At 37.6% G+C, this 14,210-nt stretch overlaps 1 protein-coding gene across 5 annotated transcripts in view; it reads right to left on the reverse strand.

The window, feature by feature from the left end:
- Positions 1–261: 261 nt before the first annotated feature.
- The window catches only part of WASHC4 (WASH complex subunit 4), a 43,014-nt gene continuing 29,065 nt past the window's right edge, over positions 262–14,210 (reverse strand). For 2 of the 5 annotated variants that reach the window (XM_050708259.1, XM_050708262.1), the window contains 9 exons: positions 11,567–11,701; positions 10,653–10,761; positions 9,858–9,924; positions 9,025–9,111; positions 8,356–8,503; positions 6,656–6,752; positions 5,993–6,189; positions 4,895–4,994; positions 3,003–3,519 (listed from right to left, as the gene is read on the reverse strand). In XM_050708259.1, coding sequence (XP_050564216.1) covers positions 3,452–3,519; positions 4,895–4,994; positions 5,993–6,189; positions 6,656–6,752; positions 8,356–8,503; positions 9,025–9,111; positions 9,858–9,924; positions 10,653–10,761; positions 11,567–11,701 — 1,008 coding nt within the window. In that variant the 3' untranslated portion in view covers positions 3,003–3,451. Of the gene's footprint in view, positions 2,843–3,002; positions 3,520–4,894; positions 4,995–5,992; positions 6,190–6,655; positions 6,753–8,355; positions 8,504–9,024; positions 9,112–9,857; positions 9,925–10,652; positions 10,762–11,566; positions 11,702–14,210 lie in introns of those variants that run through there. The other 3 variants (XM_035563447.2, XM_035563437.2, XM_050708261.1) reach the window with 3 other exon arrangements.

The following is a 14,210-nucleotide window of genomic DNA, read 5'->3' on the forward strand; positions in this document are numbered from 1 at the left end:
TCAACTGAATTTAACTCTTTTCAAGCACTTAATAGGAAACTAGGTTTTCTGTAAACAGTATGTGCTACAGCATCTGAAAGATTACAGTTTGCAAGTGTTTGACATGGAATAAATTCGTTTAGTTGGTTGCTGAATGTTTGTAAGAACCATGGAAGACAACTGTTAGTAACTGACACAAACACTTCTTAAATAAAAGTTGAAGCTGTCATATTAAAAAAATTAAAACCTCCTGAAGTGCTGTTACTGAAGACACTGAGAATAAGGTTCTGAAAATTACATTTATTAACAGTTTTATGTACATAAGGTACTCTACTCACAAACCAGACTGAGGTAACAAAATACCCTTTTGTACAATGAGTTAGGAAACTGTTACATTTGGTCCTTTGTACCTGAGAAGCTGAAGACAGCTGTTGTTGATGGACATCAGGTGAAAACTCAAATTTGCTTCTAATTAGAACCTCTGGAACCTACCCTTCAAGCAAAGCTGAACACACACCAGCACTTTGCTTCGCAGGGAAGCCCAGACCACTTGGGTGCTGCTGGGGCCATCAGTCAGCACCACTGGTCAGTGACAAATGCCTTTTGACCTGGGGGCTGGAAGGCAATGAGGGCATCAGCTGCGCTCTGCTTCCCCTACCTGATAGCACCAGGAGGAAAGGCAAGGCAGCCCTGTGGCTTCTGGCATAAAAGGACACAGCACCACATCAGAAGCAGGTTTCAAGACCTCTGGAGGAGCTGCTGCCACCACCTCCACCTACAACAGCCTCGTCACAAGACAAAGCGCAGGAGGGCAGCGGTGGCAGCTGCCTTCTCAGGGAGGTAGACTGGCCTTCAGCCTGTTCTGCCCCTGACTTGAAGGAGAAAGAAAACTAGAGATCCATTTTATGTCCCTGCAGTAAACTCATCACCCTCACTTCCTTTTTCACCTCTGGGAATTTTGGGTGAGCAACAAGTTCAGTTTAGTTTGGAGGATTTTGTATTATTTTTAGAGCCATCATCATCTCCAGCCAACCTGTTGGAGCCCCTTTTGTTCCTAAAATCAGCACAGGAGGGCAAAAGCAATGAAAAGAGTAGCACCACAACAAGAATTCTGCACCCCTTCTAGGTAATTGGGACAGAGGAGTGCCATCCAAAACCAGGACCCACTTTGTATTTCAGATGACGAAAGCTTTCGTTATCTATGTGCTGCTACATGACAAAAAGTGTAAATATAATAAACTACAGTCCTGTATTAGCAAGAATAGCTCTATTATCACTGTACATATTTGTTTGTATGTGTATATTTTTGCCACATATAGTATACATTCAGGTCCCAACCTCAAACAGGACTCTATAAAAATAAGCTCATGTCTTTTCTGTAGAATTTCCATTACCAGAACCACATGAATTTGTTCACCATCATACGCACATTAATAACTGGAGTATCACCTAGCTGAGATGGTCTTTCCAAAAAACGTGGGAGAAGGAAAAATAGAAATGCAGACTTCATTAGAGCACAGGTAATGCCTTGACTGTATGTATCTACCTAGCAAGTCCATCCTGGGGGGAAAACAAACACTATGTGTGAGTCTGCTGTTGTTGCAGAATCAAGATAGTGCTTGACCACTCCAAGTCAGGAACTTCCATGCCTTCAGATGAGATAGGAGTCTGGAAGTAGGTACATTGCAATTGCAACAGTATGGAAATTATTAGGAACAGCCAGACTGCTGCTGCTGTTCTCAGCAACACTACTGAGTGCGTTGAGTGCGGGCACAATTTGGTCAGAAAAAAAGCGTACATAAATTATGACAAAAACTATCAAAAATAAATCAAGTAATGCAGCATTTTTTAGGGCAGTCTCTGCAGTCAAACAAACAAACAAACCCTTTAATGAGCCCAGCCGATTTCAACAGTCCACAAAGCTTCTGGGTCATGTTTTCAGAGCCAACGAAAGGACTTTCATCAGTCTGGTCTCTCTCCAGTTGCAACAAAAAATTTGTCCTAGTTTTCCAAATGCTGAACTGACTCGCAGGAAAGAATGGATCAAAAAGTCTGCCAGGAATTGTCTTAGCTACTGACACGAGGGTGGGGGGAGCAATTTGAACCATTTACATTAAAGCATTACTTTTTTGACGGGGGAGAAGGGATGGAATCAGAAGAGATGAAAGAAGCTTTCAAGTACAGTCTTAAAATACAGTTAAGAATGCCAAAAACCAAAAGGTAATTTCTCAGGCTGACTAGAGTAGTTTCTTCTAGCTAGTAAAACCTAAAAGTCTTATGTTCTGGGAGATTAAAACACAGGAGTATCTTTTAATGGAACCGGTGTTTACTTTTAAGCTAAGTCTAGCTATTTACTTAAGTCAGGTATCTGAGTTAACTCTTGTACAACCTAGAAACCTCTACTTGCAGGCATTAACAGATGTTAAAATTTATACAGAGTTCTCACAGTGTTCAGCAGCTTCTGAAGCCTGCAGTGCAATTATTGTTAATAACCAGGCATGTAAGACTGTATTAACAACACAGACAATACAACAGACCTACAAAAGCTAAGAAACACAGATTTGAGGCTGAAACTTGCAGTTAGGCACAACATATTCACGAAGTATAAGATCACTTAATAGGTACAGACACTCATCACACAGTGTCTGGTCATAAAAGGAAGAGCTGATTGTGGTTCTGTCTTGGCTCTTGATTTCCTTACTTCTGTGGATGCAAATCAGACCTTCAGTGTGAAATGAAAAGTAGTTTGTTATCTTCACTTTTCTGGTTTCCCCTTTCTCTGATATTGAGGGCGGGGGGGGAGAAGATTCAGGGAAAGTAAATGCTTGGCAGGATCTTAAGCTCCCAGAGTGCAAATCCCATACTAAAAATAAGGTTTTGTGGAATAAAACATTAATAAGGACTTCCACATTGTGCAACAGTTTTAACATACATTCACAAGGTACACCGTTATACCCACAGTGTAATTTGTGACTGCATTAAGCAAATACAACAGGACTGCATACCCACATCTGGACAACGGATATTGCACCATATTTTTCTTCAGTTTTCTATTTCTTGTTGAACAGATAGATGTACAAGTTCAAGTCTTAGATCAATGGCCTATGAGTCTTTTTTCTTTTTTTAACAGTATGTTAGAGATGCAAGAAAGCATCTAAAGATTAGTAAAGTTTTCTTCAGTATATACATCTGTAATTCAAAATAACTACCTCCAAGCTATATTTTATGTAGTTATTTTCAATCTAGAGAAAGTGCTGTAGATAAGTAACTCCTGAAAAATATGAGTTTCTAAAGGAAAACTGAACAAAAACAGACCTAGCGTCATTGGATGCTAGTATACTATTACACATTTTCTATTGGGTTTTACAGACCAAGTAAGTTGAATGCAGAGTTTTTACCCCTACAGAGCGTTACTAATTTTGACAAGAAAATGAATTATTTGAGTAAGTAATTATCACCCATACCAGCCATATCATTTCACAACAGGATCTGCAGGCGTAGAGTTGGAAAGATCTCCGTTGCTTGCTTTAACAGATTCTTCTATAAAAATAAAAATTGGAGACATGGATTATGTTTAACATTTTACTCAAGGCAGTAAAAACAGTCTTAGCATATATATCATGTTGCTCTCATAAAACATTTGAAACACTATACCATGGTCACGTATGCTAACTGACCTTGTGGTACAAAGGATCCTGGCCCTATGAAGAAATTTGTATTTGGGTTGTAAGGTTTTTTCTCATCAGTAGGATTACTTGTGTAAAGATTACATACACATACTCAGACATTTTGCAGAGTCCAAGTCTAAATATTGTGGTAGAAGGCAATGATACAACCATGTCCAAATCTTTCAGGCTGGTATGCCTTTCCAGCTTCCCTCACCACAAAACACGTTTTTCAGAGAACTGAACATGTACCATGACAGTGAATATTTTACCTGAAATATAAGTAACTGTTGTCCTACAGAACGCTCTCCTAAAGAAGCAAGGATTGTATATCTAGTCCTACTCACCACAATGCTCATAGTTGGCTTTTGAGTAGCACATTCATTTGAGAAACACCACTGAACATCAAATATAAATTCATACTAAAAGATTTTTCTTTATGAAATGTTTTCCTAGTACAGAAGAAAAGTGATCTTTGTCTCAGTGACAGTAACCTCACAGATCGTTTCCATCTTTGTCAGAACTAAACAGAACTGGTAAATTGTTTTCCATTGTTTAAACACTGCTACATTCAGCCATGAGAGAACCAAGTTTCTAAGCAACTTGTAACAGAACATCTACATCATAATCCTTGGGAGCTTTCTCATTTCTTTAAGAATTTTTCCAAACCCAAGAGAATTTCCCATAATTCTTGAGGGAGACTATATAAGCATGAATGTAAAATGCAAAATTTCCATGTTACCTAAGTCAAGAGAGTATATATCACAAGTGGAGATCTTGCCCTTTGAATGTAATTCAATGGTAGACCAAAACATATCATAAATATTACACATGTGAAAGTCACGTATATCTGCATTATCTGCCTATGTGAGTTGAAAAGCAGCTACTAAACAGCAGTTGAAAAACACCAATTTCGCATCAAAGGTTGTACAAAAAAAACTGTTAACAACATTAGTAATGGAGAGGGTAAATATGATGCTAAAGTTACTGAGTTTAATATTACTGCAAGTATGCATTCTCCCTGTCCCTGGTTTTGCTTGTTTGTTTCCAGAAGTCCAGCTTGAAATTTAACTTTTCCAAAGAAGGACTCCTGTTCTTGACTACTTAATCATCCTGAACCTCATAAATTTTCTCAGTAATACCGATTCAACCCAATAGCAAGAAAGCAACTATGGAAAAAAGGAAAAGAGCATTTTCCCTACTAAGACACTCTTGGGAACCTAAGTGTTCTACACATAGTATTCACTCACCTTCTTTTTCTTTCTTTTCCTGGTTTTCTTCTGCTGCAGTTTTATCTGCTCTGAAAAAAATTCTTGCACTACTTAATGAAAAATAAAGGAGTTCAAATTCCTAAGTAAAAAGATACAGAAGAGAAGTGTCAGTGTATCACAAGAAAGACTTTGTAGACAGATTAATATTCTTCAGAAGCATCAAAGGCAACTAGACTTCAGTATATACATCACTTATGTGCTGTAGAAAATCTTCCTCCATTCATACCCTTTCCACACGCATTTTACAAAAAGCGTAAGTCAGCCAGAATCTCTAAAGAGTAATTTAAGCAAAGCAGCATCGATGCAATAAACCTGTGACTAATCCACTGGGGCTGGATGTGAAGTTTGTAGCCACAGTGAGAATTTGAAACAACTTGCACATGGAAAACTATGCAACCCAATAATTTAGATGACTGCGAGGCAGATCAGTTTCTGAACAAGGTTCAGTGATATACATGCTTGTGTCAGTCATGCAGGGCTTTCTCTATTCTAGCAACAGCTGTGCTTTTACAGAATGTAATCACCGACTATTTATAAACAAACATCTGCAGATTTGTCCCATAACCCCTTCAAATGAAAAGCAAAATGAGAGAGAAAGGCTTTTATATCTGATAGAACCTGAACTACTACACTTGAAAATTTAAGTGTATCTTTCTCCTGTTTGACAGCTGGTATGCTGTCAAACTCAGTAATTCAGCGAATTAACACCCAAGCAACTCTGAGGGTTCACAGTGTTATGTTAAATTTCTTATAACTAAGATTTTACAAAAAAGTTATTAGCTCCTGTTTAAACATTTAGGTTTCAGTTGCATTCAATTTTTGTCTGGTAGACAAAGACTTCCAATCAAACAACTCAGATTCCTGACTCACACAAATATCACAAATGCTTATGACATCCCTTCAGATAGTACACCTCAAGTCTGTTTTTATTTTTTGTTTTGTTTTTTTTGTTTGTTTGTTTAGCATTGTTGCTCTAGACAATGCTTTATGTTGTTTGTTCTTGATAATCTCCCTCAGAAACCAGCTCCCTGAACTGTGCTGAACTCAACACATAACAGAACTAGACCCATGCTATACCTGTAAGCAAACTTCCAGTCGCTTGTGAGTAAGGTTCATAGTTTGTAGCAGTTTTTCATCTTGATTAATGGACTGCACATTCTGTTGCTTAGCTACTGCTCTTATTTCCTTCACATACTTCTCTCTAACAGACTGGAACCAGTGCAGGGAATCAAACTCCTGGTACTGATCCAAAAGCTTCAGAATGTAAGCCACACCTATAGTAATTAACAAACCATGTGCCAAGTCAACATGCAATTTATAAAACATTTTGTGAATGTTATTAATGGATCAGTTTAAACTAATAATTTCCATGCAATTAGAATTTAAATTGCAATTAACTTACATTTAAATCTAACACAAAAAAGAATTGTAATAAAGAACAAGCTTCGATTTTTAAAAGCCTCACAACTTATCCAAAGACTTGCATGAATTCTCATCTGCTGAGACCTGCAGGCTTTGAAAGAAACCAGGGAGTACTGACATACGACAAAACTGGCTGCTGTCATAACCAATTATTCCATGCTTAAGAGATTCTGAACAAAATAGACCCCAAGTCCACTGTGCTGGAGCCAAGACAATCCAAATTTATATTATGGGAACACACACACAAAAGACAAACGTTTCTTGCAAATATCCATTATGTTGGCTTACCTAAATGTTTGTCAGCAAGCTGAAACTTACCCATGGCAAAGCCATCATCAGTGAAAGCTGCTCCGCTTTTGTTCTTCTTATTCAACTTCTCCTTACAACTGATTGAATGCTCTACAAAATTGAGGGTCTGAAAGAGTGAAAAAATTGTCTTGGAGTCATCAGCAGACATAAAAAAAAAACCCCACAAGATATTCACATGCTGTTAGATATAATTCCTTGCCACTATCTATGCTAACTGTGTCTCCCATCATGAGGCATTTTTTTTGAAAAGCTTGTCCTTTTTCTAGAATTTTGAGGAAGAAAGTTACATTTTGGAAAACATTTGCATAAGTAAAAACATAAGGTACATCTGCTGTTCTTGTGAGACTATCACTTAGCAGACTGTTGCTGATTAAAGGTAAACATGTACGTAAATAAAGGATAATTAGAATAACCAGGGTTCCTGGAAAGCTTAAAAATACCACTGTCTTAAAGCTACAGTGCATTATTTCACTTTACTTAGAAATTCATAAAAAGATTTAGTCAGCCTTACACTTACAACAATATTGAACAACAGATCCAGGTACTAACACTAAGTAATGGGTATTTGTCTGTATGCAGTAGCTACTCTAAGACGTATATCTGAGTACATTAACAACTTCTCAAAAAACTATGAAACATTTTCAATTTAACTACACTGAAATGCATTTTATTTTCATCAAATGATGGCATTTTCTTGAAACTGTGTTAATCAGAAAAAATTCCACAAATTGTAATCAAAAAGTGCAAAGTGTTTGCCTTAGCCCTTTACTGTCTTTCACTTCTATCACCATGACATACTCATCTTCTCAGTTTTATTAAATTCGTGGCATATATTTATCTGACATTCCAAAATTAGCTTCTAAAATGGTGTTCTGGTTTTGGCTTGGACAGTTAATTTTATTCATAGTAGCTGGTATAGGGTGGTGGTTTCAATTTAGGATGGAAATAATGTTGCTAACACACCACTGTTTTCACTGTTGCAGAGCAGTGCCTGCACAGAGTCAAGGACTTTTCAGCTTCTGATGCTGCCCTGCCAACGAGGAGGCTGAGGGTGCACGAGAAGCGGGGAAGGGCCAGAGCCAAAACAGCTGACCCCAAATGCCCAAATACACGGAATGTTATGTTCCATAACACATGGCATCATGCTCAGCAACTGAAGCTGAGGGGAAAGGAGGAGGAGAGGGACACATCTGGAGTGATGGCGTCTGCCTTCCCAAGAAACTGTCACACGTGATGAGCCCTGCTTTCCTGGAAGGAAACACCTGCCTGCTGATGGAAAGTAGCAAACAGATTCCTTGTTTGGTTTTGCTTGTGTGCACAGCTTTTGATCTACCTACTGAACTGTCTTATGCTCTACCCAAGTGTTCTCGCAATTTTACCTTTGCAATTCTCTCCCCAGTCCCACTGTGGGGGGAGTGAAGGAGCAGCTGTGTGGTGCTGAGCTGTCTGCCAGGGTTAGACCACACCAAATGGGATGTTATACCTACCATGCAATTAATCTGTTTAGACCATTTAGGCCTTCAGATGGAACTGAAAAGAAAAACAAGGCTTTGGACAACTACCAGCAAAACAGTTCTCAACACAGGTCTACTCATAATTAAGGAAGAAAGCATAACATGTTAATCAATAGCCATAAACAAAATATTGAAACAGAAACTTTGGATTTTATTTTTTTTTAAAGTACTGGTACAAACAATAAATATACTAACCAGTGGGGGAACAATTATATAGAAGTTCCGCAAATGCATATTCTTTGGGCTGCGGAATTCAGGAGCAAACACATCCACAAGCATTTTAAAGTATTCCGTTCCTTCTGCAAAGTTACGCGTGAGGTCACTAAGGACAGAGTCCAACTGCCTGCAAAGGATAAGCAATGTGTTACCTGTTTTCTGCTAGAAGTTTCTTTACTTACTCATCTCTCCAAGTAAAAATGCTCCCTTCACCCTTTGGCTACACCTACAACCCAATATTCTGACCAGAGAGTCCAAGATGACACCCTGCCTCTGCAGCCACCTTGAATAATATAGTTTGATTTAATTTTCTCAAAAGTGTTCTATAGAATACTTTTTTTTCCTCTGAGGCCCTGAATATTAAAAAAAGATGTCAGACAGGTGGTGAGAAACACTTGTTAGCCTTTAAATCACAAATACATTATCAAGAAACCAGATTCAGTAACAAGTTTCTTAGTAAAAATGATACTTTATATTCATTTTTAAAACTGCTTATATTTTCTATGCTTTTAACACATTTTTGCATAAAATTACTTTAACTTAACACATGCACACACACAAGCAACCAACAGTTGCATTTACAGCTTTAGAATTACAACTCTCTCATCCCAACCCTGCCCCAGACCTCAAAGCAGGATATTAGGGTACCTTGCTGCTTTCTGCGTTTCTTCTGAGAGTCCTTCTTCTTTCACCAGCTCTTCAAAATTAACTATGTCTTCCAGATCAGGAACAAACCTGAAAACTTACTGTTTGTTAGGATTATCTTCACCTGGTTATATTCAGTGAAGTATCTAACATAGTTTATAGTATATTTAATATAGTCTTCTGGGCTCAAACTACTTGTTTGAAGTTATATCTTATCTGCAATTCTATTCTCATCTGAGTCCTGTTAAATCCACTTCTAAATACACACAAAATTATTTATACTTCTTTTACCAGGCTACCATCTCCTTTCTCTAGCACTTGCCCTTGATAACTATAAATTTATTAACATTTGCAAGAAAACCAACTATGTTGGTACATAAGAGTCACTAGATCTTAATGACCTTGTATAAACATATACTTCTTTACATACAGATAGACGATCTTATCAAGGAAGTGTTAATTTCAATTTTAAGCTCTTCAAGATTAGTCCTATTTTTCTTTTAATGCACCTTCTTGAAGTGATTAACATTAGGAATTACTTAATTATGAACTAATGACTTACATACACACTCCATTAATTCTTTTGCAGTGTATTTGCCTATAATTTGTTTGATTTTTGGTGTTTTAAGGCAACCATTGAGCAGATCTGAATCCACGCAATATTTTTGATAATTCTACTTCAATGAAGGAATAAAAATGGACTTCTTAAATATTTAATCAAATTATATATTATTTATGGCAGGTGGGTGAGCACCTTTTCAAGGGAATATCACCACAAATAGGGAACAAAGGAATGAACAAGAGAAAACAGAAAAATCAAGTATTTGTGGAAGTACCTAATTGCACTACTACAGCAGTGAAGTCCACCAGATCTTATCATTCGGACATAACCCATAGCATTGCCTTTAAAAACAAGGGAAAAAACAGAAGGAATTTATAACTATTTAAATATATATACACACACATATGCACACACTTCAGCATTCCTGCAAGTTCTGAAACAGGAATTAAAGTTTCCGTATGGTATTTCAGCTTTTAAAGCAGTTTCTTTGCAGAGTTAAAAAAAAAAATATATATAAAAGACATTACATTGAAAACTGATGTAAAAAGTCTGTCTAGATGAGTAAAACACAAGATCATCATCTAGCAACACTGAGCTCACTTGCATGATAGCCTAAGGGCCAAATAGCACAAAATCTTTCCTCCAGGCACATTGAATTCCATTAAGTTCAGATCAGTCCTACACATCTACAGTATCAATGGCTAAAAATACCATCATAATTTCATGCATTACTCAAAGTTATTTCAGCTAAATATACAGCCTTTTCCTGAAAAATGTGAAGAGTATTTTACTGGGAAATATACGCAATCTGGATAAAAGTCACTTCCATAAGGAAAAGGAGAACCTAAAAGGAAACTGGGTTCTATGCAAGCTGTAGATACATTTTAGATTTTGACATGCAAGGCCCAGTCCTGTGCCATTAGATAAGAGTATTTATTTTCCCTGGGGTATAAGTGAAGCACTTTCCATCTGACTAGGTTTAGCCTGTGCTAAGAGTTCAGTTACAAGACTATGAAGACTTCTTCCATTTACTAACGTTTGTAAGATTGTCTTAGATAGCATTTCATACCGATTTGACTTATGAGTTGTCTGAACTGGTCAAGGTAGCTCTGGCCATCTGGGGTTATTCCAAGTTTTCTGATGCCTCTGTTGAATTTATCTGCTCTTTCAAATGGATACTACAAAAAAATACAGTAATTTGTAAAAAAAAAAAAACAAAAAAAAAAACAAAAAAACCTGCCTAACCTTAAAAAGTCTATTTTTTCATCATGTCAATACTATTCTACTTGCAGTGTATCCCTACCTCAGTGACAGCTTCAGTATTTTTTTTAAAATTATACACCTGCCTGTTTCTATTAGTTTGTATAAATCATTTGACAAGTCACTTCTGCAAACTGAAAAATGAAATAGAAATGTTACAGTGAACAAGAAAGTATTCCTACAAGAAAAAAAAACACTTGACATGCAAAGAAGCTGATAGCATATTTTACTGAAATACATTGCATGTTACATTTTTGAGAAACCAGCTTTCCAGCATAGGAAATCAGACCCTAGTCCTCAAAACCTGACTGACTTGAATAAATGTCATATGTCCATATCATTTTGGATTCTATCTGTAAAATCTTATTATTCAAAACTGACAGCAACTGTTAAGCATGATTTGAACCTGAAGTTTAGAGCCTCTAATGGATCACAAATGCAGCAAACTATTGTTTTCAGGTCACTGACAGAATAATTTTAACCAACTCCATAACGTCAAAGAAAATATTCACGGAGGAAACAGAACGAAGCCAAGCCATCCTGAGTACGGAAATTCAAAGCATTCTACTGTGCTAGGACAAAAGCTTTCAGTTTGCCTGGAATTATATGTTTAAATAATAGAAAAGTTGTGACGTGTTATGCAGAGCTCAGTCCGCCTTTAGTCATGTGAAAGAAGTGCTTCTTTCAGACAGGTTACTCTCAATCCTTCAAAAATTACTATACCTTGTGATCATTTTGATCCTTGACTTCCCTGAAGAATCTGATGTCCTTGATAAGTCTGGATTTGATATGTTCATCATACATGAACTGGCTAAAAATATAAAATTTTTTCCTCAAAAACTGGTAAGTGAAGTTGACCTAGAAAAAAAAAAGTAAAATCAAGAAAGTTGGCAGAGTAACATACACCTCTAGTGACCCCTGTTCTGTAGCTTCCAATACAACTTGTATTTATAATAATGTAACTTTGAAAAAAGGAATCTATTTCTCAGTTTACTTCGTTTTGTTATTCTCAACTTATCTATTTCACTGCTTTAAAGAATAAAGAAAAAACCTTCTCCAGGAAGACCTACTGTCTTCCAGGAAGGCCAGAGGGATCAAGGAACAGACTAGCTATTTCAATTCGATGACCTGCCCCACACAGCCATTATTTTGCGTCTGGAATATCCTGTAACTGTCCTTTTGAAACAATACAAGTATTTTGAGTTGAAAAGGGCATCAGACATGCTCAACTTCCTCATTCTTCAAGTAATGGAATCTGCATAATGTCCCAACATACCTTTTCACTTTCTCAAAATTTTCTAAAATACTCTCTTATAAGACAGAAGTACACTTCCACCCTACGTATCTCCTTTACTTCTCCTGTTTGCATAAAAAGCTTTAATGATGACCAGACGTGAATAAAGCAGCAAAATCCACATCACTTGGAAATAAAGCAAATAATGAGACAACTTTCTGAGTAACCAGAACCCCCGTGATTAACTATTCCACTAACAAAATCATTCTCAGAAGAATAGTGCAAGGAAAGTTATTTCTCATAGTAAAAGGAAGCATGAAAACCTTATTCTCCCCATCACTTGTGTAGCTGGTGCCATGCTCAAGGATTTGGCTTCAGTGATCATGGATCTACCTTTGAGAAACCATGTCTGTTGAGAGCTGATGGGATTCACCTGTCCATGAGGAGCAAGAAGAGTTTTCTTGCCAACAAGCTGGCCCAACTTCTGAGAGAGCTTTAAAGTGAGCTGAGGAAGAGGAGGAGATGGAGTTTTGAGTAACAGAGAAGATCCAGGGGCTGCTGATGTACTAGGAACAAACAGGGAAACACCCGTGAAATGTCTCAGAGTAATTCAGGCTCGTTCCTCTAAAAAGGCAATATGGTAAACAGCCTGACTGAAGTGCATCTATATCAATGCACACAGCGTGGGTAACAAATGAGGGGAGTTGGAAGTCAGAGCAGTTAAAAAGCTATGATCTAATTGTTATCACTGAAACTTGGTGGGACAAATCAGACAATTGAAGCGCTGCAATCCACGGCTATAAACTGTTCAGAAGGGACAGGCAAGGAAGGAGAGGCAGAGGGATCGTCTTCTATGTAACAAAAATCAAACGAACAAAAAAAAAAAAAGATTGCAGAGAGCTGTCTGAGAAACAGTGATGAACAGGTAAAGAACTTGTAGGTGAAAATTAGAGGCCAAGCCAAAGGAAACCTCACGGGTGGTGTTCACTACAGGTCACCCAGTCACTGGGACGATGTTGATAAAGCTTTCTTTCTTCGACTACAGGAAGCACCACATTTGCAGGCTCTGATCCTTTTAGAGGACTAAAATCATCTTGACAACTGCTGGAAAAGCAGCACAGCAAGCTATAAGCAGTCCCTGAGACACTTGGAGCATGTCCAGGATAGTTTCTTAATCCAGTTGATAAGATAGCCTAACCAGAAGAAAAGCATCTCTGGACCCACTGCTTACTAACACAAATGAGCTAATTAGAAAGGTCAAGAATTGCTGCAGGCTGGGCTTGCAGTGATCATGCCCTGGTGGAATTTAGGATCCAGAGGGATACAGGCCAAGCAAAGAGTAAAGTCAAGACCCTGAATTTTAGGAATACAAACTTTCAGTTCAAGGAATTAGTGGATGGGATCCACTGGGAAACTGCCCTCAGGGATAGAGGAGCAGAATAGAGCTGGCAGATGTTTAAAGACATTTTTCTTAGAGCACAAGAGTTCTCAATTCCCATGTGGAATTCCCGTCAGGGAATTCCTATCAGGCAAGATAGGCCAGAGACCAGCATAGCTAAGTAAGGTCAAACTGAAGTGTAAGAAGGAAGTGCACAGCTCCCTCAGCCTGAAAGGAAAAGGCTCTGGAAAGACCTTATTGTGACCTTTCAACATATAAAGAGAGCTTTTAAGAAAGATGGAGAAAGACTTTTTTTTTTTTTTTTGATCAGAGTGGTTTTAAATTGAAAGAGGGTAGATTTACACTGGGTATCAGAACAGTGAGTCTGGTGAGACACTGGAACAGGTTGTCTGGAGAAATTGTGGATACCCCATCTCTGGAAGTGTTCAAGGTCAGGTTGGATGGGCTATGAACAGTCTGTTCTAGTGAAAGATGTCCACATCCATGGCAGGGGCAAACTGGACTAGATTATTTTTAATGGTATCTTCTAATACAAACCATTTTATGATTCTATTATTTCCATTTTTAAAATTACTTGAGAGTGAGTTCAATATTCAGCAAGTCCTCCCCCCACCCTTTTTTTTTTTTTTTTTTTTTAAATGGAGCCAGAAGAGTGAGAAAAATAAAGCAGCAAAGAGGTAGAAAGAAGTTGAGCAGAAGATTTGAAACCACCAACCTGAAAAGAAACTAAACTG

The sequence above is a fragment of the Cygnus atratus genome, chromosome 1 (assembly GCF_013377495.2).
Source record: "Cygnus atratus isolate AKBS03 ecotype Queensland, Australia chromosome 1, CAtr_DNAZoo_HiC_assembly, whole genome shotgun sequence".
NCBI classification, from domain to species: Eukaryota; Metazoa; Chordata; class Aves; order Anseriformes; family Anatidae; genus Cygnus; species Cygnus atratus.